Source organism: Ornithodoros turicata, chromosome 5 (assembly GCF_037126465.1).
Source record: "Ornithodoros turicata isolate Travis chromosome 5, ASM3712646v1, whole genome shotgun sequence".
Classification (NCBI taxonomy): Eukaryota; Metazoa; Arthropoda; class Arachnida; order Ixodida; family Argasidae; genus Ornithodoros; species Ornithodoros turicata.
The window spans coordinates 7479385-7506424 of record NC_088205.1 but is presented as its reverse complement, the minus strand read 5'-3'; the positions used below and the strand labels follow the sequence as shown (position 1 = coordinate 7506424).

Genomic DNA, 27040 nt, shown 5'->3' with positions numbered 1-27040 from the left:
GCACCGGAAGTGGCTGCAATTTTCTGTTCTGTTTTTGCCGCGTCCCAAAACAAGCGTAGACTGTAGACTTCCTGCCGCGATGGACGTGACTGAGTATGGGTAGCTGGTATACTCCCATTTTTGTAGGATCAAAACGATTTGTATAATCTAATTTCGACATATTTAGTTCGCAACATCGTCAAGTCGACGACGATACGTGCATCATGAGCACTTACGCTTCTCCTTGGACAGAACGCGGGTCTGATGGCTATGCAACTCCGCGTAGACCCCAACGCCAAAAGAAAAGTTCCCCGTCAAGTCCACCACTGAACGGGGTAGCTTCACCGCACGTCCAGAAGATGCGACAGAAATTTGAGTTGCCCGAAGCACGGACACCAGCGAAGCAACTTCCATGTAAGGGAATAGCCAGGACAAGCGAGAGCGCACGGCGTGACGACAGTTGCCCAAGTAACCTGTATAGTGAAGTCAGGAAAAAGCTGACTCCTGCTGGCTCCCACAACCGTCCTTCCGATCATCTCAAGGATCCGGTGGTACCTGATAAGGTGTGGAAGCGGAATGCAAACTGCGTAAGCAGTTCGAGCCCATCGAGTGTACGTGAAAGGGCGAAGATTTACGAGACAGGCTTTCGGTTGCCTGCGAATGAGTGTAGTGATCGACGGACTATGTCTGAAGAAAAACCTCCAAAGCCACCGGCACCGCTGAAGCCACCAAGGACATTCGCACATGACATCTATTCGAGAAATAAGCTCGCAAATGGATCAAATGGTCGTACGGCGCGCTATGCACAGTTGTCTAGTCCAAAAGGTGTCGTTCCGAAGTGCGAGGCTCGGTCTTGGGTCTCGAATGAGGTTGGACACGAGTACGACGAAGTTGAAGGGCCATACGCGAAGCCCTTCGTCGATCTAACGCAGACGACAGTGAGACCGGCGAGGTCTACAACAAACCTTCGAAGAAGTTTCAGTGATGAACATATCTACGCAGAACCTGACATGCTTCGGAAAGAAAACGGAAATGTCTCATCTAAAAAGGCAGAAAAGAAAAACCTACATTATATGGTGAGTTGCTGTACTTTCTGAAGAAGATAAATACAGTGTGACACAGATAGAGCACAGATAATTCCCCTGATGAACGGCCACACAGTAACATGCCTTAAGCAATTTGAGCCAAGGCCATTTAAGAAAATAGAATGCTCAAATATAAATTGAAGTCTGCTCTAAGTGGCCTTGTGCACAATTGATGCAAGATAAATTAGTGTCACAGTTAACTGATATTCCAGCTCACTGATCGTAGGAGTGCTGTGAAATTCGAGCCCCATTTGGTGCAATCTCTAAGCACTGTAGGTGTACGCTGCAGGAAAGGGTGGATTATAGCTGTGTGAGTCATGCCCGTTGTACGAAGTATTCGTAGCGTTTACGTCAAGGTGCTAGAGGGTTTGCCTCTTGAGGTTTGCACAGGGTTTAGACACCTTTTGGTACGCTGTTGAATGATGTTACACCGCTTACTGAATTCATTGCCTTAGGGGTATTCACTTTCATAAAAGTTGCGTTGTGTGTTGTAATTGCCCATTTCCTCTTGTTTCTTGTGGAAAGTCCGGTTAGAGCATCATAACAGTTGGCCACACTAAACTGTATTGTTCATTTCCTCGTCTGATAGCAGCTTTGGCAATCTCTGTAATCTGCCTCGTGAAAAGTATATTGCGCGATCCCTGTCAGCTGCTCTGTTGTACTCTGTCGATATACATTAATATGTATTAGGATTTCTTCGTCGTACTTTAAAACCAGCACCTGCCACTGTCAGGTGTCTTGCGTATCAAACATTAGTTCGGCTAAAAACTAGAATACGCATCCAGCATCTGGGACCCTCATCATGCAAATCACATCAGTCTTCTAGAATCTGTTCAAAATCGTGCCACCAGGTTTATCCTTTCTAATTACGCTTACCCTTCTAGCATCGCTTCGCTTAAGTCATCCCTGGGCCTGCCTTTACTCTCTTCACGTAGAAAATGTTCCCGCTTATGTCTCTTTCACAAACTCTACTATGCTCCTTCCATTCGCCCTCATTTCATACGTCCTGCAAACTACACCTTATCTAGGCTAGACAACTCCTGTAAAGTAGAGCCCATCCATTGTCACAATTTCTACTTCATGCACTCGCTTTTTCCTAAAACCATATCCGACTGGAACGACCTGTCGCAGTCACTAATTTTGCGTCATTTCGTCATAATCTTGTTGAATTTCTTGAATGCTAGAGTAAGCCTTGCATTAAATTTGTATGCATATTTATGCATTCCCCCCCCCCCCCTCATGTATTGCCGCAGGAGGGTATTTGTGGTTTTGTCGACTATCCTTGACTTTGCTGACCAAGAGCGAGGGAGGCTCCGCCCCCAAATGGCGCGCCAATAGGAGGACTCGGGAGGCGGAGCGCTGCGGCCTCTGCTCTTGCCTAATAGATGGCGCATCGGTAGCGCTCGGATCGGTGTATGTGAGCCGCTGTCGTCTGCTTCTTCCGGTAGAGCTACGCCCTTGAAGCCTCTGCTCTCGCGTAAGAGATGGCGCTACATTGGCGCTCGGTAAGGGCACGTGTGATCGTCACAACTTTGAGCCTCGACCTTGAGACTGGCCAATAACCTAAATTCCGATGACGCGCAATGAGTGAATATTGTCTCAACTCGTGAAAAAGGAAATAAATGTTGCTGCTTTTGTTCTACTCCTCGCACTGAAATACATCATTTAAAATAATTGTACTGTGTTTTTTTTTCTTTTTTTGTGTGTGTAATAGTTACGCAAGTGTACTGCGTAGTTTTGACGATTATGCCTCATGGATGTGTCATTACATTACCAAATTTTTGGCCAGTTCGACGTTTCGCTCCGCTCTTATGCGTGAACATTGTCTCAGCTCATGAAAAAGGAAAGAAATGTTGCTGCTTTTGTTCTACTCCTCGCACTGAAATAAATCATTTAAAATAATTGTACTGTGTGTGCCTCTCTTTCTTTTTTGCTATTTATTTGCATTAACTGCTAAACCTGCGTAAGTTGTTACGGAAGTATGTAAAAAGTAAAGAAATGTTGCTGCTTGTTCTACTCCTCGTACAGAAATAAATAATTTGAAATAATTGTACTGTGTCTGTTTCTTTTTCTTCTTTATTTTTTGTAAGTAGTTACGGAAGTACGCCAAGTTACCAACGCCTTTTTTTTCTTTTTCTTCCCTGTTGTCCGCGCACCGACATGATGCGCACCGACATGCACCGAAATGTCCGTGCACCGTAATGTTCATCGCCCGGTTGTAATGAAAATGCTGCTCTTGCCCTTCGGAGATAATGATTGAAGCGAAAAGAAAGAAACCACAAAGAGTAGGTAGTTAAACGTCCGTTTATTGACTAGCAGCTTGGGCACATCCACGTCTTAATGTTGTTACTTTAAATACCGTTTTAGGCGTATTTATATTTAAAATACGCTTAAGTACACATATCTCATCCCCATATTTGTGGGCTTCTCTCGAGTTCCACATTGTAGCCTCAAGGGTGTCATGGTTAGAGGCTACAGGTCGCTCATCCTGTGTGTTCAGGGATTTCCGCCCGTCTAGAAAACAGCACAATGTGCGAATGAGGGCATCGCCACCCCCGTTGCTTAAGTCTTGGAAGCGAGAAGAGAAATTAGAACTCCAATGTGTGTTCTGAGAACACACAGACAACGTGACAAGATTAAGAAGCAATTCTCCAAGGCCCTGATACCTTCTGCGTATTTCCGGCAGATAGGTTAGAAAAATGCAGCGAACAACATGTCTAACGTTAGCGTGGGCGTAGGAATAAATTGTCCCGGGTTGCGGAGCATTTTGGAAAATGAAATGTTTGGGCGTACTTTTAGCAATGCGCTCAGGCAGTATCAGCCACGAGGAGGAGAGTGGAGTTAAACGTCTAACTTTACTTTCAAAGCTCGTGCAAACGCAGTTTCAGCACTTAATGCAAATAAATAGCAAAAAAAAAAGCACACCATCAGATCGCTTTCTGGATGCGAAAAAGTGGATTAGGATGACGAATGTGTTTATGGGCGAGCGGATTACGCAGAGTGAAACATCAACGCTCCAAGCGAACGAATAAAAGAATCGATCAAACGGTGTTTGATCAAATGCCTTTCGACCAAATGTCCCGCGTTCGATCAAACGGCTTTCGACCAAACGACGTTCGATCAAATGTCCTGGAACCCTTACAAAAAGGAAACACACACACACAGCACAATTATTTTCTTCCGTAACTACTTACAAAAAGGAGAAGAAACAAGAAACACGGAGTATAATTATTTCAAAGGATTTAGTTCAGTTTGAGGAGTAGAACAAGCAGCAACATTTCTTTCCTTTTTACATACTTCGTAACTACTTACAAAAAGAAAGAAAAAGACACACAAACCGTACAATTATTTTAAATGATTTATTTCAGTGCGAGGTGTAGAACAAAAGCAGCAACATTTCTTTCCTTTTTCACGAGTTGAGACAATGTTCACGCATAAGAGCGGAGCGAAGCGTCGAACTGGCCAAAAATTTGGTAATGTAATGACACATCCATGAAGCATCATCGTCAAAACTACGCAGTATACTTGCGTAACTACTTAAAAAAAACAGAAGAAAAACAGAAAGAAAAAAGAAACACACAGTACAATTATTTTAAATGATTTATTTAAGTGCGAGGTGTAGAGCAACATTTCGTTCCTTTTTCACGAGTTGAGACAATATTCACGCATAAGAGCGGAGCGAAGCGTCGAACTGGCCAAAAATTTGGTAATGTAATGACACATCCATGAAGCATAATCGTCAAAACTACGCAGTATACTTGCGTAACTACTTAAAAAAAACAGAAGAAAAACAGAAAGAAAAAAGAAACACACAGTACAATTATTTTAAATGATTTATTTAAGTGCGAGGTGTAGAGCAACATTTCTTTCCTTTTTCACGAGTTGAGACAATATTCACGCATAAGAGCGGAGCGAAGCGTCGAACTGGCCAAAAATTTGGTAATGTAATGACACATCCATGAAGCATCATCGTCAAAACTACGCAGTATACTTGCGTAACTACTTAAAAAAAACAGAAGAAAAACAGAAAGAAAAAAGAAACACACAGTACAATTATTTTAAATGATTTATTTAAGTGCGAGGTGTAGAGCAACATTTCGTTCCTTTTTCACGAGTTGAGACAATATTCACGCATAAGAGCGGAGCGAAGCGTCGAACTGGCCAAAAATTTGGTAATGTAATGACACATCCATGAAGCATAATCGTCAAAACTACGCAGTATACTTGCGTAACTACTTAAAAAAAACAGAAGAAAAACAGAAAGAAAAAAGAAACACACAGTACAATTATTTTAAATGATTTATTTAAGTGCGAGGTGTAGAGCAACATTTCTTTCCTTTTTCACGAGTTGAGACAATATTCACGCATAAGAGCGGAGCGAAGCGTCGAACTGGCCAAAAATTTGGTAATGTAATGACACATCCATGAAGCATAATCGTCAAAACTACGCAGTATACTTGCGTAACTACTTAAAAAAAAAACAGAAGAAAAACAGAAAGAAAAAAGAAACACACAGTACAATTATTTTAAATGATTTATTTAAGTGCGAGGTGTAGAGCAACATTTCTTTCCTTTTTCACGAGTTGAGACAATGTTCACGCATAAGAGCGGAGCGAAGCGTCGAACTGGCCAAAAATTTGGTAATGTAATGACACATCCATGAAGCATCATCGTCAAAACTACGCAGTATACTTGCGTAACTACTTAAAAAAACAGAAGAAAAACAGAAAGAAAAAAGAAACATACAGTACAATTATTTTAAATGATTTATTTAAGTGCGAGGTGTAGAGCAACATTTCTTTCCTTTTTCACGAGTTGAGACAATATTCACGCATAAGAGCGGAGCGAAGCGTCGAACTGGCCAAAAATTTGGTAATGTAATGACACATCCATGAAGCATAATCGTCAAAACTACGCAGTACACTTGCGTAACTATTACAAAAAAAGAAAAAAGAACACACAGTACAATTATTTTAAATGATTTATTTCAGTGCGAGAAAGCAGGAACATTTCTTTCCGTTTTCATAAACGTCGAACTGGCCAAAATAATGCATCCATGAAGCATAATCGTCAAAACTACGCACTATGGTTTGCAATCGCCGCGTCATCGGAATTTAGGTTACCGGCCAGTCTCAAGGTGTAGGCTCAAAGTTGGGACGACCACACGTGCCCTTATCGAGCGCCAATGTAGCGCCATCTCTTACGCGAGAGCAGAGGCTTCAAGGTCGTAGCTCTACCGGAAGAAGCAGACGACAGCGGCTCACATACCCCGATCCGAGCGCTACCGATGCGCCATCTATTAGGCAAGAGCAGAGGCCGCAGCGCTCCGCCTCCCGAGTCCTCCTATTGGCCCGCCATTTGGGGGCGGAGCCTCCCTCGCTCTTGGTCAGCAAAGTCAAGGATAGTCGTTTTGTCATAAATAAAATAAACAAATATTTCCCACAGAGTACCCCAATTGCTGGCTTGGCCGAATACGGACAGCCCTCTGCAGCTTTCAAGGGAGACACAAAGAGGGCTCGGGCATTTACGAGTCAGGTCGGCATAATTTTGGGCTCAACTATTCTTCTGTTCTAGTATTCGGAGACCGTGGCATTTTATTTTTCCTTCTGCTGCTTCAGCAGATACGAGACGTCATTCACCAATCATTCTCGTCTGTGAAGAAGCACATGCAGGGAACGGCGTCAAAGCCAGACGACCCATGTGATCCACATGGTAGATATTTTTGCACTCTTAATTTTTTTTTTTTCATCCTAAGTTGTCTTAAATATCACGAATTATGCTACCTTGTGTATCGATATTATCAGTTGAGGTTGAATTGAACTCGGTTGGTAAGAGTGAAGGCCCTTCTTCTATAGGTGATAGCAGCAGTGAGGTATCTGTGAAGGACGTCCAGCAGCGTTTGATATACGTTCGGTCAATAAAAAAACGGGTATGTGTGACATGGAGACTCTTCATTGAGAATCTTTCATGATTTAAGAAGCAAGATTTCTTCAGTTTTTGTTTCATTCTTAGGCGTATGCGTGCTGTTCAAATAGCGATGGAGCTGCAAAGCCAAAGATTCTGCAAAATGCTCTCTTGGTTGGTTACGACAGGGTGAATTCTAGGTTACCGTTGCAACCGGAGGTTTTCTATAGGTTTCCAACAAAGGTGAGTAATTTCCTCTAGGTGTCATATCTTTGAGACTAAGGCAACACAACAGAACTCACACAACACACACCGACTCCAATATGACACCTAGAGGAAGTTTTTCACCAGCTAGCTTGTATACTTTGACTTTCAGGGTGAGTAATTTAATGGGCTAAACATGATATCACTGTCAAAAGACATTTGTGTCATGTTACGCCAGCATTAATCTATCTGCGTTACTCATGTCGTGCAGTTGGACAACTTAGGGTTCGATCCAGTTGTGATTGCTCATCTGTGCCTTCCAGTCCAACATGGTTCTGTGCCTTCAGAGTCAATGAAGAGGTAAATGAAAGCTTTCAGCGGATGTCTCGTGTCGTTATAAAGTACGTTATCAATTTCTTAACACTTCTTTTTAATTTTCAGCACTATTTACTACTTTGGTTTAAGCAAGGAAAATAGAGGGATCATGTTCTTCCACTGTTTGTACATACCAGTAGGTTGAATACATTCTCATTGCTGCCAAACGCTGCTTTTTCACATGTGCGTTTTTGTACTAAAACCATGTTTCTACACACACGTTATTCTTAGGTCTGTGTGAGTAACAAAATTTCCAAATCGAATTCAATACGAATATCTCAGACGCTGCGAATCGAATTCAAATTGTCTATTTCATTTTCAAATCGGATTAGAATATATTCCCAAAAAGTCCAATTCGAATATTTTGAATATCTCACTTTGTGAGATTTTGTAATTTCGTGCCTGCTAGGAGAACTACTGCTCCTATTTTTGGCCATTAAAATATCACAAGAAAAAGAAGCACATCTACTTCAGATATCGGAACACACATTTCATTGCTGAGATGTGCATCTTGTAGTTCGGTTGTATCTGTATTTTATGTACTTTTTCCAAACTGCAGATATTTTCACCTGTTAGTACTGTATGCAACTCCGGAATCTTGTGAATACATTTATTGATACCTATAATGCACATTGTACATTGGGACCCATAATGACTGATAATGTAACCACAGAAAACCTTCCAATCACTTGTGGGAGTTTGCTTTATATGGGCCCGTACGGCAACATACTATGATCACGACTACAAGTTGTGACACAGAAAAGCTAGAGTTTGTAGATGTGGGCTGATTGAAGCTCTCTGTGAGTGAACAGTATTTTCCTGATGTGAAACGAAGGTGCTACACCTTGTCTCAGTAATCTTATACTGTTAGAATAGCATTTCCTTTTCGATTCAGATTGGAAGTTTCGAATATTCGCATAGCTCTAGTTATTTTGTGCAAACTAGCTTTCCTGTGCTTGAGAACTTGGCCCATACGTGCATAATTATAATACTATGGATAATAAGTGGTTTGAATAACCATACATATATATTTTTTTCTTTTTTAACTTTTTTGTCACACATGCACACTAAAAGGAGGTGAGTGACAATGTCTAAACAGAAAAACATTGCTTTCAGAATGCACATGAGATTTTGAGGCGGCGTAACAAGGGACCTGTTGTACTATGTATCGCGACCAGTGGTTGTGCTCCTGCATTTTATTGCAAGGTCAGTTTGAAATGTCACCAACAGTACATGTACCTTTAACTGTAGTATTTACCTGACTGGCGTTCCTTTGCTGATGCAGTTGTTACATCACCTGGAAAATCCTGTGCGCAGACTGTCAGAGGAAGGATGGACAATTCTATTGAACAACCTTGCACAGCAGTCACTGCCTTCACCAGGATGCAAGGCTGTATACCAGAAACACTCTGTAGTAAGGCACTTCTGTTCCTTCCTCAACTTGAGGCTTGCTAAGAAATTGCCATGAAAGTGGAGCCTTGCATTGTAGATCCATTGAGAGAGAAAATATTGCTACTTGGTGGCCATAACTTTAAAGTATCAAACTGCAAAGAATGTACGAGACATTAATTTATTTATTTATTTTAATGGAACGTCAGTGTTTCCCGGAGTGGTGTCACATGACAGAGTGAGGTGATCCAACTTTGACAGAATAAAAACATCACTGGGCAATATGCGAGTCACAACGGTTCAGAAAACAGTAAAGCATTAATGTGGTGAAGTGGACTATAAATGACACATACAAAAGGGTAGTAATAACAACACAACAGGCTAATTGATAATTGTACTAAGAAGATCAGTTGTTGCTTGTTTAAAGAAGTTGGGGCAAAATATGTGAGATTTCATTTGTCTGAATATGGTCAGATTTGATTACATACAGTCAAACTCCTTTATAGCGAACACCTTTTTAACGAAAATACCACTACAGCAAATTTTTTTTGCGGTCCCGCTGGAGCCTACAAGTACAATAATGGACATCCTTTTTAACGAAAATACCTTTACTGCGAATTTTTTTTGCTGTCCCCTGAGTTTCGTTGTAAAGGAGTTTGACTGTACAATGTATTTGAAGAATGAATGTGGTGGATGAGGTGTAAACACTGTCACACACCTCCAATTACCTCCAGGACAGTTTTTAACTTGCACGCTTAAATGTACTTCAGGGCCAAGGCGATGTCACCGTCGTTACAGAAAGACCACTTGACGACAGGTTTGAATGGGTATGTTGAGAGTAGCAATCCTTATATAATGTGACTCGATATAATATGTCACTGTAATGTCTAATAAGAATCGGAGGAACTACCTGCACTGTGTTTGTGCGTACGAGCAATGATACCCTTTTCTTCCCTTTAGGCAAAGCTGACTCCACTGTTGGGTGTGCTGGATATTGACATTCTTTTGCGAATTGTTTCAACACTTCTTTCTGAGAAGCGAGTCATGCTAGTCTGTGCCGATTGCCAGTAAGTGCACAACCGAGATACATTAGTTTGTGGTGTATTAACAAGATGCGCAGCTTGACGTATTGCTTATTGTAGGTAGGTGCTGTGGGTCCTGTGGGTAGTCTTTCGACCAGCATGAAAGAGCACAGGAGTACGGTGGGAGAGGAATAATTTTCCTCTCCTGCAGGAAGAGAGGAAAATGCAAGGGTGGAGGTTTAAGTGACACAGTGCATGTATAAGCAAGCCCAGTAAGCACAAACAGAGAGTATCACGTCTAATAACACATTTTATTACGAAATAATCCTGGTGATCCATTTTTTGTACAAGCCATGCCTGCACAAAACTGTCGCTTACACTGCCAGCCTTGCGTTTTTTTATCTTCCTGCGGTGAAGGAGGATGGTCCCTCTCCCACTGTGCTGAAGTTACACGATGAAATATTACTCAAGTTTTGTAACTGTGCGTGAATTGTAAGCTTTGACAAATGAGACGCGCAGGGTTCAATTTATGACATCGAAAATATGCACCAATATCAGCGTGGACAGTGAACGTCTGCATGTATCCGTGTTGAATGCAGTCTACGTTGCGAAACAGTATTTAACGATGCAGGATACGTTAGCAGTTGCAATTACTCCGCACCACTCATGAAATGATATATTTTAACACGGCAAGTAGTGTGTCAAGACCATTTGCTCCTGAATTTTCATTTTCCAGGCAGCTCTACCAGTGGGTGGAAGCTGTGGAATCACTCCTGTACCCATTCAAATGGACCTTCACAAAGATTCCAGTTGTTCCCAAGAGTCTGATTATCCAGTGTTCCTCTATGGAGCCCTACTTGTTGGGCGTTCCTTCTTCACTTATCCACACTGCATTGGACATCATTAGCGGACCTGTAAGGAAGGCCTTTCACGTGTCGTTCTTCCGTTAACTATTGCATGCTGTGCAGGATGATTCACAAAAAACAAGTGATAAGATATACGCATGAGTAGGCATTTCTATTGCAAGTAGAGTGGTGGGAGACGAATGCGGTTTCATTATGCATGATGCCTTTGTACCACTAAGCTTACCCCATGTTCTGGTACTATACATGTGTTGGAAGGAACAGTTGAAAAAAGTTTGCAATTTCCCTTTTGAAAACCGCTTGGAACCGTTTCTCACCTGCGCTGTAGCCGGCTGCTTGTTTGCTAAAGATGATTCCTCGTAGATTCCAAAAACATATGGCTTTTCATTTAATTTGTTGCTAATAATATATCTGTAGCCAAAACTTTGCATCGCCATAACATTACCTTTCTTTTCGTCAGGTATTGGTAGTTGACCTGGACCATGGGTCACTCCTGTCTGATGGTGAAGATGTCCATACTGTTTTGCCCAACAAGCTGCAAAGGGCACTGTGCACTGCCCTGAGCCTTGCCAAAAATATGACAGGTAAGGAACAAAATTCCTGTATCTTGAGCACCACGCGAGACAAATTTACTAAATATTACTTTTCTACGCATGTTACTTTTCTATTTTTGCGTACTGCATGTCTGCTTACAATGTGTGACTTGCTGCTGGACAAGTGTGGGTTTCTGTTGCTAAAAAATGTCATACCGAAATTTTAAGCATGCAAATGTGCATTTTTATTAGCCAGTTCCATGACGCAAAAGGGCTTTTTTTCTGAGTCACCTAATGGCAACATAAAGCAGGATGGACTGGAATTGCGGAACATGTCTTCACCCACTCACCCACCCCACTGAACTCAGTCTCCTTTCTTAAGCGGGCATGCTACTGCAATTACTTTCGTAGCGTTAAATTATGTGAATGTTGTTTCTTCCAGATCCGACAGAACGAGTTCGCGACATGATGATAACGGAAGCCTTTGTGCGCATGTTTGTTGAGATACTGGGACACTGTGACTCGCACATCTCTCTCCTTTCTAATGGCACCTATGCTTTCCAGGTACAGTGACTACAACTCTTAACTTAAAGGAGCATGGAACACACCTTGAACGTGTATCTCTTTAGCGCGTGATACAAACATACTATACCTTCAGGAGCTGTTACGCAAAATATTTCTTTTTTTGCAAGCACACATTTCCCGAAATGATCGGTTTATAAGAGCGCGTGCAGCGGCAGCGACTCTTCCCAGCTACTTCTGGCATGTTGTGATGTCAGATTAGCGTAGCACTTTTATTGCCGTGGATGGAAGTAACCAAGACGACGAGTCCGCTGCTCCGCTTAAGATGTGGGACAGGTGGCAGCAGGTACATCCGCAAGAGGAAAGAATGAACGAGAACGCACATGCCTCACTACTGGGTGACGTCGCAGAGTGGCAGACTTGGGAAGCAGCTTTCTTTTGTGATCCGCGAGATCTGAAGCTCTGTTGTGCAACAGGATTGTGCGCTGCACACATGCTTTTTGTGTGAATATGTGTCTCCTAGGGCTTGTTATCCTCATATGTGATTTCATGCTCCTTTAAAAATGACAGTACAGCCTCTTCAAAACAGGTAAAATTATTCCAGAGTGTATATGTTGTTTTGTTTTCTTTTTTTTTTTTAAATCAAGAAAGAAGCATTTATGCGGATGCCATCCTCAAGAGGGGTTCAGATGTTCCTTCAGTGGTTTGTGGAGACCCAGATGTTTGAATTATTTCTTTCGGAACGTGCTCAAAGGGTGAGGCAGTTGCAGCGTACTCCACATCACCACCTACTGCCGAAAGGTAACAGCTGAGTTAGGCCGTTTGAATATCGAGCAGCGCGAAAGTAAGGCTAAAGTTGCCCTGGCTTCTCTTATACCTGTTGCCGTTTTGTTCTAATCTTTCAGGTGTGTTCGAACGACGAGCAAATGAATACCAGTTAGACTGTGAGCAGTCTGGTATGAGCTTAAAAGAGGTCAGCAAAAGGATGAGGAATTTCGGTAGGTGTATTGAACAGTATATGGAAAGAGAAATTATTATTTTGAGAGTACGGCTATTCGAAATAAACCTCGCCTTTTCCTTTGTCTCTTTCTCGTTCAGGTGAAAAGCTGCGAAACCTAAAGATGTTCCAGTGAACCAGCCAGACGATGGGGGACACACATTTCATGGCTTCATTACTTTAGGTTATCATTGTACTTTTACTACTAAATACTGATGTCTTGCTGCTTTTACTGATGCTGGAAATTAGTAGAGACCAAATCTAAAGTACCTGCATGTCCATTATCCCATTTTAAAGTGTGTTTTATGCTGATTTAGTTTGATTTCAATTCATATCATAGTTACATGTTGACTCATAGCATGTGATATCTTCTATCCTTTTTACCTTGTACATAATTTGGGGTATTCTCATTATGCATGTCATTGCTTGTGGTATAGCATTATACTTCTAGTGTTGTGATTTTGATGAGTACACGTCTATCCGCAGAAGACATTATAGTGAATCTGCTGAAGTTCTCTTCTGTCTGTAGATGTACATATGTTTATAATGGGATCAGTGATGGTGAAAGACGGCATTGCAAATTTTTATCTCGTAGCCTACCAAAAATTTCATGCATGATTAAATGAACATGCATGTTTGCATTTGTCTTTTTGTTTTTTTTCTTCATCCAGAAAATTCTAGCATTGTTTTAGATGCTACCACGCGTGCCTTAGCTAAAGTTTAATGCATGCAGAGTCGGCACATGTGAGAAGCTGCTTGCATATACATTTCCCTGAAGAAATGTGTGAATGTGTGAAAAAGGTTCTCTATTTTTATGTTTACACAGAGGATGTCTATTCTCGTTACCATATATTTGCCTCTTACTAAGATGATCGAGTGATATTTCGTAAGCGCACTAAAAAAATACTCCACAGTGTGGGCAGTATACTTGGAGGGGGAGCATCACATCAACTAATTTTGCACATGACCAATATTTTCGTGGAAACCGGTGTGATATGTACTACACACTACCATGACCAACAAAAGACTTTCTATGGTGCCTCTATAATATATATTGTTAATTGAAGGTACCTCGCTTAACATTCCAGTTCAAGTGGATATGAATGCCAGATTAAATAAAACGATGCTTTTGTTTCTTTTTAACATCTTGCTCTCATTTCTTGTGGTAATGGAATATCGACTAGTTGGTGTAAATTAAACCAAGCTACAGCAGCAGCTATGAAGCTCTCTCTTTCAGAAACTGTGAGATTTGTGTCTAGTCTCGACTAGGCTACACAGTCAGGAGAGAAGAGTGGATTTGAACTGGTGGCCCTGGTCAGTTGTGACAGTTGAAGACATGCCAAAATGAGATATCCAGTTGCTGAGGAAGGCATAGACGTCGGTACTTGAGAGAGTGTGTGTTGGTTGAGTATGTATGGCTCATGTGCAGAGTCTCGTGAGGGTGTGGCTGTCTCGAAGGCAAATGTAAGGGGGTTGTAGTCCGTGTGTAAGACAAATGGGCAACCTTGGGTGGACTGGCCTTGTGGAGGGCTTTGTGGCATTCTGAAGTCTGTAACCATAGTCTGTACACACTGAAGCTCGGCAGTGACCAGTGGTTCCACCGTCGTCCCAGGATAGAATTCTGCGGCACAGGGCTGGATGCAAAATAGTTGTGGGGCGATCCTATGCCGGTGTTCAAGAACAGTTTTTTTTTTTTTTTTTTTTTTTTTAGGTTATAGAGTTTGCAATAGACTAGATCATGCTCCATAATGCAGACTGTTTAATCAATATAATTGCTTGTTTGTGAACCAGAATAGTTTTAGGCACCTGCTGGTACTTATAGCTGCTGCTGCAGATGCTGCTGTGGCTGTTGCTGCTTCAGAACAAACATGAGAATTCAGCCAGGTCATCTAGCACTTGTGTATAAGGTATCACCAGTTTGAGATACCACAATTTTTATGTGGTACTTTCCTGGAAAGGGGAGGGAACTACTCTTCGCAGGTTGTGCAACCTGGGAAAATGAGGTGTTCTGGAGTTGACAATGTTTTGCATTGTCAGGAGAGCATTGTTGCTGTCATTCAAAGATTCAGGTTCTTGAATGGTTGCTCGTGAAAGCAGTTAAGGTTGGGTACAGATGGATAGGGACATAGAAAAATATATAGATATTGGCAAGAAAACGTAGTTTCAGGTACTGCGATAGGTGTCTGCAGGCTTGGCAGAAGGTGCACAGGGCGTGTAAAGAGGAGCAGACGACCTGTGGGGTAGTGTAGTGCGCTGTGCAAATGTAAACTATTTTAAGCGTTGTACAGTGGAGCAACTAAAGGTCAATGCACAGTTTCACAAGTGCAAAAATAATGTGAACTTTTTGCATAAAGAATGATTGGGCGATACTTTTAATGACCTAATTTTTTGCTCGGATCCAGATGACGTCATAGAACGGCCAGCGAATACAAGATGGCCATAGCCATAGCACGCACTACATTCTGTTTTGTTATGGTGGTTTCTCGTGTCTTGGAGGCAGAGTACTAGAAAGTCGCTGAAATGACTCAGTTTCTACCGCCAAATCTTTTGGCGTTATTTGCGCCGAGAGACCCTGTCCCGTACTTACCACCCACAGATAAATTGCCCCACGAAAAAGCAGCAGGAACGTACACTGGCGTCGGGCAGTATCTCAGCCTCTTCGAAGTAAGTGATTCGACTTTGTACACGTAGGATACGGAAAAAATTTCCATGCAGCACAGTTAACGGTGCTCCGCTGTGCGATGTGCTGAAATTATTTCGTTTAGGCCATTTGAGGGTAGATACCGTATGTGGACAATATTGCGAGTAAAAAGTCTGGACGCTTAGGCCTAATTTCTGAGAACGCCGCAAAAAAAGAAAAGTACAGTTGCAAGGTATCCACTCAGGGTATCCCTTCTTTCATGAGTATTGCTAGTCTTTCAGGCACTTGCGTATTGGAAAAATTGGACATATTGTAGGACGCAAGGGTTGATTCTGTGTTCGCTCGTGTCATACCTAACACCCTCGTTGCCTTCACACAGGATCCGAAGGACACCCCTCCTCCCACCCGGGTTGAGACTCGCGAAGAAAGACTAGAGAGAAAGGTAATGCCCGTCCTGTGTCTTGCACACGAATGTTTGCAGAATCGAGGCTTTATGTGAATTACAATACCCCAGCGAATAAGTGTTCGCTTCACTTGGCACCTGACATTCACTGTTACATTTCTTTAGCGAAGAGAAAAGGCAGAGCAAGTCGCCTACAAGTTAGAGCAAGATATTGCGTTATGTAAGTCTGGCTGTAGCACAGTTTTCTTACGCAAGAGCTGCAGCGTTTAGGAAGTGTTGGGAAAACATTGTTCTTGGCTTTCGTAGGGGACCCAGCCAACAACCCATCGGGCACTATGGATCCGTTCAAAACCCTATTTGTGGCCAGAGTGGTAAGATATTCAACGTTGGACATGCTTTAACGGATATCTGAAAGCTGTTTTCTGCACCTTTTTTCTAGAATTACGACACGTCTGAGTCAAAGTTAAGAAGAGAATTTGAGGGATATGGACCTATCAAGAAGGTGAGGAGTTCTTCTGCTTTATTCACTTTTTTTGGGAGGTACCGTTAGGGTTTAGGCAGTTTTATCGTCATGAGCAGGGAAGAGTGACGAAGTGTGGAAATTAACTGGATGGAGTGAACTGCGTAGTTGGATTGGCGTTGTGTATTGTTGGGGATTTTTTGCAAAGTAGAGTAAATCTACATTATCTACATTAGATGCTGATAAGAATTTAATGTGAGACTACTTTCTATTAGTAGGGTTCCTTGTTTTTGGGTTAAACCTGATTTTTCACAATAGTTCCCCCCCACCCCCACCCCGAACAAATTTTCAAGAATTCAGGTAAAACCCGATATCTACCCGAAATCATTACGGTCCTTCGACTTGTTATTCTAGGTAAACCGCCTGCAAAGTGATTCATAATAACAGCAAAGAGAGCTATTTTATGACAACCTCCTCCCTCCTGTTTGTCCTCCATTTATAATCCCCTCCTGCAGGAGCCAAAGACAAACTTTTGTGGAGCTCGGGCAAGTGTTTGAATACTGCGGTCATTCACTATCCCAGTTCCGAGCCGAAATATAAAGATTATTGTTTCTCGTCCCATTATCACAGCAGCGGCTTGTTTCACATGCCTTTCGTTTCGCCCGAAAATTCCCCGATAACATATCAAAAAGAGATCATAGCGCCCGAATTCTCGCGTGCAAATAGCACCCGATTTTTACCCCCCGAATTTGAAAAATCATAAAACCCGAAAACGGAAGAACCCTATCCATTAGTAATGCCTGCCATTGAGTTTGCAGTGATGCTTACGACTCTCTGAAATAATTTCAGATCGTCATCGTCCACAACAAGATCACGGGGAAGCCACGGGGATACGCATTCGTAGAGTATGAGCATGAACGGGATATGCACGGTAAGTGTTACAGCTGCGCACATTCTTGTGACGGGCGTTGCTTTGCATAGTGTGTGTGAACATGTTATGTATATGGCTTGGTGATGAACTTGGTCTGAGGTTTGTTGTGTATACTCTGTCTCTGTGGCTCTTGGTTGGTAAGGGGTTGACCATTCCATGGAAACTACGTCTTGTGGCTTCTACCCCCGAACATACCCGACCGGCTCACGGACCCCTCTTCTGGTTTTTGGTTTGTTCAAAACGTCCTTGCATTGGTGCTTGTCAAAAGAGACCGTTTCTCGTTGTCACGAAGCTGTATTTTTGAGGGTATGTTGACAAATAAACTGGGACCATTTATAAGCGTAGACGTGGCAGGCTGCCTGCGGCTACGGCGCCGAGTAAAGCCTGTTTCGTTGCGCGAGCCGGGTGACAGTGATTCTCAGTTTTTACGAGACTTTTTTTTTTTTTTTTACGAGATCGCGGAAAATTTTTCTTAAAATTCTCAGGAAGACCCAAGTCCTACCCAGCATCGATTTTTTGTTTATACTACGATGCCTAAAGGGCTCTCTAAAGGGCACAAAAGTATGGTATTAGTGGTAGATGTTGCAGTACTGAATGCTGCCATATGCTTTGGTTCCATTTTGTGGAAGAGGCTCCGAGAGTTTTTGTGCATTGCAATTTCTTCATACTCTGTGGGGACTATACAGCTGCCGACCGATTTTTCGGACTCGTTCGCGGAACGGCCGCGGGTTCCATAGAGTTGATGTATAAGAACGTCCAAAATTTCATAGCAGCTCCGTCGCTCGATGTTGCGGACTCTGTTTGCCCAACCTGCGAATTTCTCTCTTGCGGTGATGGAAAATATCGGTATCATCCGAAATTCGTAAAGCACGCATACGTCAGGTGAAGCCGACTTGCGGACTTGATGACGGCGGTGCCTCTGACAGTGTACGTTGACGAAATGTCGCTTCATGAAATAGAAGCTGATGTTATCAGGCAGAGCTGGAAGCGTGTTAGAAAAGCATCGAGAAATTTTTCCAGCCTACTAGGGCTTAGTAAAGTTTATCTTGAAGCGAAATTCGTTTTTTTTTTTTTTTGGACTGCTCGATTATTCGGACTTTTGCGCGATCCCCGCCGAGTCCGATAAAATCGGACGGCGACTGTAATTATCTTACGGTTTCATTTTTACGCGACTCTGGACGCAACTTCAAAATATGCTCAAATGAATGATAATTAGAGCCTAAAGTTTTCGGGAATATTTTTTTCTAAATTCGGGTGGTAAAAATCGGGTAAATAAACGTGCGCACTAAATTTGTGCGCATTCGGGTGAAAAAAACTTCGATTACGCTAAAATCGGGGAGAAATCTGGCTCAGTTACTCAAACTAACTGTAGCCGTTCGGCACAAACGGTGATGTAACTGCATTTTTCTGCCAAACAAGTAAGTTGGTGAATTCCTATACAGACATCCCAGAGAGGGCAATTTTCCTGGTAAAAATGGGGTTTCACCCTAAAGAGGCAACCTTCAATTCGGGGTGCAAATTCGGGGAAGAATCGGGTAAAACCCTAAAACTTCAGGCTCTAATGATAATCCGTACTCCGAAATATGCTCCTCGTGAGTCTCGCAGTGACGCACCGGCTACGTCACACCGCACTTGGAAGGTTCGACGTCACTCAATGTTAGGTACTCACCCTCGACGGCTGACTCGATTTGAGAAGCCCCAAACTTTTTGGCACCGTAGCCGCTGCCGTCTGTCACGGGATGGGGTGTTTGGGTGGCGTGGAGGCATTGTGAGTTGGTCAAGTGAGTAACTGGGACCTTCTCTGTCTTGTCTTACCAACAGTTGGCCACGCCTCTTGGGCGACCTCTATATACAAACTCTGGGGCCACTATATGATTCTTTCGGATCGTACTTTGGTTTGTATGTACTGTGGTAAGGCGTTGTCTATGGGTAAGGCTCTTTGTCCAAGTTTTTAATCACTGCCCTCACATAGGGAGAGATGCCCTAAATTGGATCCCTTTTATAGTAGAGGTGGGTGAGAGCTTCTTCTCTTAACCTTTCGAGGAAAGTATGTAAAACAAAGTAACAGGAAGATATTGGGCAAAGCATATACGGGGTTAGATTCAGCAGCGGGGTAAAGCTTCTAGTTTGTCACCACGGGAGGGCATAGCACGCAGTTCATTTCAGAGAGCAGTGACCTGTTTTATAGGTTTTATCCACGGATGAGAAGGTAACAAATGCATACTTTTTATTCAGCTAATAAATGATTATGGTAAAACTATACGAGAATCGAGTGTTTTTTTGAGTAAACTTTGGTGGAAGAAACGAAATCTACAGGAGGTGGTAAGAGATAAGGAAAGGGTTACCAATATACACGTGAGCAGTAGCGTTTTTCTCGAGGTAAGGCACGGGACTACATGTGTTTGCCTTTCTGAGTCAAGCATGAGCATGCACAACTTTGCTGTAGTGATTTGGGGCATGCACACATTGCCCAAGCTCCTTCGACAAACCTTGCAAACGTTGCTGTTCTTTTCAAAATAGCTGTGCTTTGTTTTGGTTTTGGTTATTTGTACTCTTTCATTGTATCACTGAATAAGCGCTTGTAATTCTGCGGGGGAATTTTTTTTTTATTTTCAAAGGATCAGCTGATGTGTAATTTAGTATGCAGGTAAGAGCTCAATGTTGTATACGGGGCTGTCAGCTGAACTTGATTTCTTGGGTGTACACTTTGGATTTCCTGTGCACATTAATTTGTCCCAGGAGATAGGTGGCAGTGGGCAGTGAAACCTGCCTGTGGAGGTACATGATGGTCTCGTACAGCATAATTAGTACAGTTGTGTGTCCCATTTCTACATGAATTCAGTATCGTTTCCTGAAGATTGTGACTCGTGAAGGCGGATGTCTGCAATTGCAGATTATGTTGGCTCAGATCAGAGCTTCCTGAAGTCTTTATCGTTGTACAGATTTGGTATCGCCTAATACTGGATGCGTGCGTTACTGCTTTGTGTGTGGCATCACATCCACTTTCTGGTTATCAGTTCAGGTATGTGAAGGGAGTGACTTTTTCGGGTTAAACCAGATTTCTCCCTGAATTCCGGTCACTATGAAATCCTCAAGATTTTTACCCCTGAATCTGAGAAAGGCATTTGACTCGAAAAAGTCACTCGCTAGGTATATGTGGGATGTGACTTCCTAAAAAGCATTTTCGTCGAAGTGACGCAATAAATGAACCATTTTGAAATGAGAAGTTAAATTGCCGGCAATGGTGCGGGGTTGCTTTATATACGAGTGGTGAGGGTGGTAGGTATATCTATTGTAAAACAGAGCTGGTATTTTGTGCACTACATGGTGTGGTGAAACAATGTGGAAGGACTCTTGGAATGAAATTCTGCTGGAAGAACATCTGGTACTTCAGTGCATGCCCGGATTCCTCTGCGACGTTGGGCAAGTGACGACTTGGGCAGCGTGAGAAGTCTGATATATCAAGAGGCACCGTGTTTTGTTGTGACGAGTGATTCTCCAATTTTAGAAGCGTATAATTGGTATCTCGGAATGGCAAACTGGGGATTCTGAGAGGGGAGAGCATTTTCACTTGCTCTGTCTGGATGTCAAGGTTGATGTCTCAGTGTGTCCTACAGACTAACCAGTCCAATTTAACTTTGTGCATCCCCAACATTGATCGATGTGCCCACAGATGCATTAGTATATGTGGTAATGCTGGTAGTCACTGTTTACCATTAATCTGTTTTGTTCGATATCTCCTCTAAATATGTATCTTCCGGTGCTGTAAGAATTATTTATGCTCTGGGAGTGGCATTCTAAAGTGTAAATACAAAAGGCAGAGCAAACAAATGTAGAGCATGTGGAAAGGACCAGTAATTGTCACCGTGGGATTGAAAAAAAAAAAAAGGTTGTACTTGTCTTGGCTGTGCGAGGGGGTTTCAGATTTGTCTCTACATATTGGGGTGAATTGTTGGAACATTCATTTGGTATTAAGGGGGCTAAGCTATATGGTGTGTAAAACCAAAAACCAATTGCTAACTGGAACAAGGGTAAGCTAGTGTTTCGCCGGTAAGTACACCGGTAAGTGATCTTTCGTGAATGTTGCGCTCCACGTCTTACATGGTCCAGGACTCATTTTCCCCATCGAGGACAAAATTTGGGGCAAAGATTTACTGTTAGTTCTTTTACTGAAACATAGTTCTTTTACTGAAACATTAGTTCTTTTACTGAAACATTAGTTCTTTTACTGAGGTAATGGGGGTCCTGTACAACTGTCTGGGCAATGTAAGCCCTGGAGCAGGAACGAAAAACGCTGTCGAGCGAGCTAACGTTGAATGTATGTCGTTGATGCCTTTTGCTAGCTGCTTACAAGCACGCAGACGGGAAAAAGATCGATGGACGGAGGGTTCTCGTGGACGTGGAAAGGGGTCGCACCGTGAAAGGATGGTTGCCCAGGCGACTAGGTAAGCTTTTTGTGTTTCCTTCTCTTCCTGTGGAATGTCCTCTAACCCACAACATGAACCGTAGGTGGTGGTCTTGGAGGCACACGGAGAGGAGGTCCAGATGTGAACACCAAGCACTCCGGTCGTGAGGACTCCAGAATGGAAGATCGTTACATGTGAGCTCTTACGTCTTTGTGCATACCAAGCATTATATAGGGTCCCTGGCTGATAGCTTGCCATATGTGTGCGTGACTTAGGTTTAGGCGGGATTTGATCCCAGCTTGCGCAAACAACTGCGCAGGCTAGCTCTATGAATTGTTTCACTGCACCATTGCTTCACTGATTGATTTCTTCAGCGAATTACGATGCAGGCAACGGTAGTGTTCTGTCATTTCACCTGATATCATATGGAGCACAGAACCCTGCTGCCATAGTTGAATGCTCAGCGCTACAAGGGTCTGGAGAACACGAAAAAACATTGTAGTTAACAAAAGAACGTAGTGCCATCGTCAGGGTGCATTAATTACATGAGGGAAAACAGCACACAACATACACTCAACTGCTGTTTTATTGGGAAGCATTTAAGTCTGTGTTCCCAGAACATACAGGCATTTATTTGCCATTGCTTGCGTCACGATCTAGAAGTCTCCTTGTGTTGCATAAAGCACTCAAGAAATTGGAGTCTGTAAAGCTTTGCACAATTCTGGAAGGTTTCGCACCTGAACGATCCCCTTACAACGTCTTGTGGCAGCCGCATTGCATTCTCAGCTTTCGTGAGATTGTGTTCCACCCTAGCTGTCTGCTTCGTACACATTCATCGAATGTTCTCCCCTGGAGAATTTGTTGACAGACAATCACGGCTGTTATTGGTGTTGGTATTTATATGTTTGTGTCAACCCTAATAATTTCTTCCTTTTCTCTCAAAAGGGAACGTGATGTGGGACCGAGAGCAGACAGAGATGAACGAATGCCGCGTGACCGAGGCGATCGCGAACGCCGAAGGAGCCGCAGCCGAGACAGAGGCGATAGGGACAGGGAGCGCGATCGAGAAAGGAGGCGTCGTTCAAGGTCGGTGACCTTTCAACCTTGTGGTTCATCAGGGAAAACGGGGTGTAACGGATGTTTAACCATTTGACACAGAAGCAAAGATCGGCGACGTGACCGCCGCAGGGAGCGATCTCGGGAGCGTGGTGCCGGCGATGAGGGCACGCTACCCATTGACGGGGAGCGGCCAGAGAAGAGGCGGCGTAGCCGCAGCAGGGATCGCAAACGCCGCAGGAGCCGCAGTAGGAGCAGGGAGCACAAACGTAGGTCCGACAGGGGCGACCGCAGGTCGGAGAGGAATGGCGATCGTCTGGACATCAAGCAGGAGACTCCAACTGGCGAGGATTATGACGCCACGCCCTTTGGTAACTACAGCGAAGACAACAGCCAAAGCATGGACGCAAATCACCAACCCATGTACACCTCCTCCTATATCAAAGCAGAACCTGATGAGTACAACTGAAATGAACTTTCCCCATTGTCTCTCATTGTTGTGGATTCTGTCTGGTAATATTGCAGGCAAAAAACTTTAGCGAGGGTTGGATATTTGCTCAAGAAAAACGGATGCTGGATTCTCTGCTGTTTCAGTTTTATTTTCCTAAATTGCACTCTTTTTGTCTTTTGATTGGGCCTCGCGTGCTTAAGCTAGCGCTATTCCCTGGGGGAGTTTTAGCTTTTTACTGTGCTCATTTGTTTAGGGTGTGTAATGTTTGGTAAGGCGAAACTTGGGTTGAAGTGAAGGTTGAGACGAGATTAAGCGTTGAGGCAAAATTTGAGAGCTGGTCTCTGTACGAACAGTTGTACTGAAATCTTATTGTGGTAAGTTTCATAAGGTATGTGTTGCTGCCAGAGAGTAAGATGTCGCTTGCATTCATAGGACAAAGGTTCAATAAAACACAGTCACCCAGTTTGGTTGTGTTGAATGTTCCCCTTCGAGTGGTGTATGTGGTCCAGCTAGGAGTGTTTGGGGAGATTGTTATCACACAATATACTGTAGAAGTAGTAATTTTTGCGAGGACCTATTTTTTCGTGACATTCGTGAATGCCCTTTTTTTCGGGAATTTACGGTCCCGCGAAATATTCGAAGCAGTGACAGAAAAATATGCAGGGTTGGTTACCGAAAATATTGTTGTTTCTGGTAACGGAAAAACTCTGCTTTTAGTTTCTGTTTCCGTTTCTGGACGATTTTCGGTAGCGGTTTCTGTTTCCGTTCCCTTCTAGGAATTTTGTTTCCGTTTCCGAGGTAATTTCGGTACTGGTTTCTGTTTCTCTTCTGGAATGTGTACTGTCTGGTTTTGGCTTTTTCATGTCGGATATGCTAGTTACATAATGGATGCAAAGGGACAGCCACACCGAACACAAACACTAAAGACTTTAATGCAAAGTTCGTTACGAATCTTATACACCGCAAATAGATGCCTCTCTAGGTTGCGGAAATACATGCCTTTAAGTTTCAAAAGTCTCTGCTCGTGCGCAAAAAGAACACGTCATCCAAAACTTTCACGTCCATCTTGCTGCGCAGTGGACTCAACACGAAAGGAACTTCCGAAAATAAACTAACGAATGAATGATGGCTGGAAGAAAGCGCGGATATATATATAATTTTCATATTAACGCGAAAACACTGAGGGAAGCGTCCCGCAAATTTGGTTTCCGTTAACGTTACCACTTTTGAATTTCGTTTCGCTTTCTGGTAGTGGAAACTAAAACAATTTTGTTTCAGTTTCCATTTTCGTTTCCTGTTGAATTTCTGGTAATTACCGTTTCTCGTTTCCGGTCGCCGACACATCTCATGTATGCGATTTATCACACCCGTATACTGCACTTTCAGTTCTGCTCTGCTGTGAGAGGAGATAACAGTCCAGCTTGCACGAATCCCTTGAGGATGTCTGTGTCCTGTGATTGGCAAATAGGCCCTCGCAAACGTTGCCGAATCACTATCCAGAGCCAGACGTACCTGTTCCGCACACCACGTGGTGAACAAATTTTTAATGGCCGTCACGAATATCTTTTCATGAATGAGGACGTTTGGCTGCAACTCGCCAGTGCAGCTAGTGGGCACGAAGACGTACTTGATGTTGACAGCTTTAGAGGGAAATTCTTTGTCCCGTGCACTGCAAACACGAAAGATGCAGAGTGCCGCTTAATTAGGATTCCCGATCCTAGAGTGGTAGCCAGCGACGCAAGGGAGGACGATGCGATCGACGAAGCGCAACATGCTCTCTTCGTTGCTCCAGTGGTTGTTTGTGTGGTATACGTCCTAATCTTTGGGAAACTGCACCTTAGGGTGGCGCCTATCTGTTTTCCCAGCGTATATCACTTGAGGAGGGAGCACAGAACCAGAAAGCGTTGAAGACATAACGACAGCGATCTCCTGTTTGTCGTCCAAAGCAGCTACGCAGACTTGAGAAGCGCCACGTTTTGTCTATTGCCCGTTCACAAACAGGAGCCAGCTTCACTCCAGTCTGATCGAAATTGATCACTAGCTCATCAGGGATCTGGAACTTCTCTCGCAGCAGGTTGAAATCCGCTGGAAGTTTCCTCGCAGTTTTCGTGGCTTTTCAACGGACAAGGCCTAATCGGCGTAAAAGTGACTTGGTTCGTGGCTTGTCGAGAACCAGAGTTCCTCCGTACTCAGGCAGGAGTGTCGGCTTACGGGCTCTGACTGTTCCCAGCACAGCGGCGATACGTATTTGCTTGTTCACAATTCCACCACACCCGAGCTCGCAAATATGAGGACAAACATCACCGTCAAGTTCGCCAAGGAGTAGTTTAGCCCCCCAGGAATTTTGTGGAAGTTCAGACGGCTCCTCGCTGGCATTGATGCACGTCCCCTGGCACTTGTTAGGGGTTATTTGTGTAGCAAATGGTGCTTTCGTTGATGGTCCTGCCTGACTCGGGCGAAAGCGCGGCAGCTGCCGCTTGGATGTCATTTTCTACAGCGTCCCTTGCAATCTTGCACCTGACTTCGGTACTGTAGTAGTTGCCACGTTTATGCTTCTGGTTGTGCCGATCAGCGACTTCGCGAGAGACAGGTTCATTGGCAGCAGAAAAGGTTTGCTTGTCACATACCGTATGGAGGACTGCAGTGTCAGGCAGGCCATGCACGTGGTTGCTGGATGGAGGAGGAGGACGCGGCAACATGAGTCGAAAAACATACGAAGCCGTCACGACGTTCACTGTGTCGATGTGGACACAAGAATGACTGGAGAGACAGCAATTCGGCGATGACCCAGATACCACCCGAGTGATGACCCCTCATTGTAGCACTCTGAGTCAGAAGGGCTTAAAAGAATATTTTGTGCTAGCATACGACACTCTCTGGTGTCCTTGACTGCGCAATGCATACAAAATAATTTTCCAGCATTAACTGTATCTGCTTTGTCACCAATATCGAGCATAGGTAGGGTTCTGGGTTTTTCAGAGTTCATATTTGGAGGATTTTTTTCGGAGTTCACTACGTTCTGAGGACCCAGAGTTGTTCATCTTTTAAAGAAGAGAAAAAAAATCTACAGGTGCGAAATGGCAATCACAAAACGAATGAGGCTCTGCCTCCCCAAAACGCTCACTGTCATGCTGAAGAACTTGCAGACGACATCTATGCCACAATCTCGTGGCGACGTGAACATCTTGGTATCCTCCTATGTAATTGATGGGCAGCATTCACTTGTGTCCAATCAGACTGTCAATGTTGCAACATCAAGCTGCTCCTATTATGACAATTTGTACACCATCTGTGTTTCCTTATCTACTTTGAGGGGAAAGCACGATTTACAGAAAAAGAAAAGCATAGGCGTTTGATGTTTTCTAAGCCTATGTGGGAAATGGCCCCAAAATGACACTGAACATACGCTACCCTACCAAAATGACACTACAGTGTCCCTGAATATAAGCTACCCTATTCAGTGACTCCAATGGCAAATTACCTCTAGGCAAGGATGAAATTTACCGCATCAAACGGATGCTTTGGGAAAGTCGCCTGCACGGTGGACTTGGTTTAGCATAGCTACCCTTCCTTGTCGCAGGGGTTGGTAACCCGTGATGCAAGGGAATCTTCACACCAAAAGAAATGATCCAATCCGTCATCAAGGCACAGCTTTTTTGCTCAGTCCTCAATTACTGGAACCCGCAAATGCGGAGTTTTCAGATAAATCTGAATTGCCTCAAATTTTACTGCTGTACCTTTTTCGGATAAATCCGAAAACCCGGAGTCCTACCTATAGGCCATGCAGCAGATTTTGCTGACCATATGGTGAGTGTGATG

The 27040-nt window shown here is 43.4% G+C and overlaps 2 protein-coding genes across 3 annotated transcripts; both read left to right on the top strand.

Annotated features, from left to right (window-relative positions):
• The first annotated feature begins 24 nt into the window (after window positions 1-24).
• LOC135393905 (DENN domain-containing protein 2C-like) lies at window positions 25-14016 on the top strand. 2 transcript variants are annotated; one of them, XM_064624245.1, is made up of 17 exons: window positions 25-1055; window positions 6510-6599; window positions 6683-6776; window positions 6920-6993; window positions 7077-7211; window positions 7444-7532; window positions 7614-7683; window positions 8664-8753; window positions 8833-8961; window positions 9707-9763; window positions 9897-10003; window positions 10695-10872; window positions 11282-11405; window positions 11797-11918; window positions 12524-12677; window positions 12782-12874; window positions 12975-14016. In XM_064624245.1, exons 1-17 carry the CDS (start codon window positions 204-206, stop codon window positions 13007-13009), a joined length of 2493 nt encoding a protein of 830 aa, XP_064480315.1. In that variant the 5' UTR covers window positions 25-203; the 3' UTR covers window positions 13010-14016. The 2 variants fall into 2 exon arrangements, with proteins under 2 accessions (XP_064480315.1, XP_064480316.1); XM_064624246.1 differs by having other exon boundaries at window positions 27-1055; window positions 6686-6776.
• Window positions 14017-15317: 1301 nt separating this feature from the next.
• Window positions 15318-23684, top strand: LOC135393901 (U1 small nuclear ribonucleoprotein 70 kDa-like). The gene is made up of 10 exons (XM_064624241.1): window positions 15318-15537; window positions 15894-15956; window positions 16083-16137; window positions 16224-16288; window positions 16357-16419; window positions 17227-17308; window positions 21652-21753; window positions 21818-21908; window positions 22660-22800; window positions 22873-23684. The coding sequence occupies exons 1-10, from the start codon at window positions 15394-15396 to the stop codon at window positions 23237-23239; spliced, it is 1173 nt and encodes a 390-aa protein (XP_064480311.1). The 5' UTR covers window positions 15318-15393; the 3' UTR covers window positions 23240-23684.
• Window positions 23685-27040: the final 3356 nt, after the last annotated feature.

Coding starts and splice junctions, on each gene's coding strand:
- LOC135393901 (XM_064624241.1), top strand. CDS start 15,394: ATGACTCAGTTTCTACCGCCAAATCTTTTGGCGTTATTTGCGCCGAGA. Junction 16,420..17,226: donor GATATGGACCTATCAAGAAG/GTGAGGAGTTCT, acceptor AAATAATTTCAG/ATCGTCATCGTCCACAACAA. Junction 22,801..22,872: donor GAAAGGAGGCGTCGTTCAAG/GTCGGTGACCTT, acceptor CATTTGACACAG/AAGCAAAGATCGGCGACGTG.
- LOC135393905 (XM_064624245.1), top strand. CDS start 204: ATGAGCACTTACGCTTCTCCTTGGACAGAACGCGGGTCTGATGGCTAT. Junction 1,056..6,509: donor AGAAAAACCTACATTATATG/GTGAGTTGCTGT, acceptor TATTTCCCACAG/AGTACCCCAATTGCTGGCTT. Junction 7,684..8,663: donor TCCACTGTTTGTACATACCA/GTAGGTTGAATA, acceptor CATTGCTTTCAG/AATGCACATGAGATTTTGAG.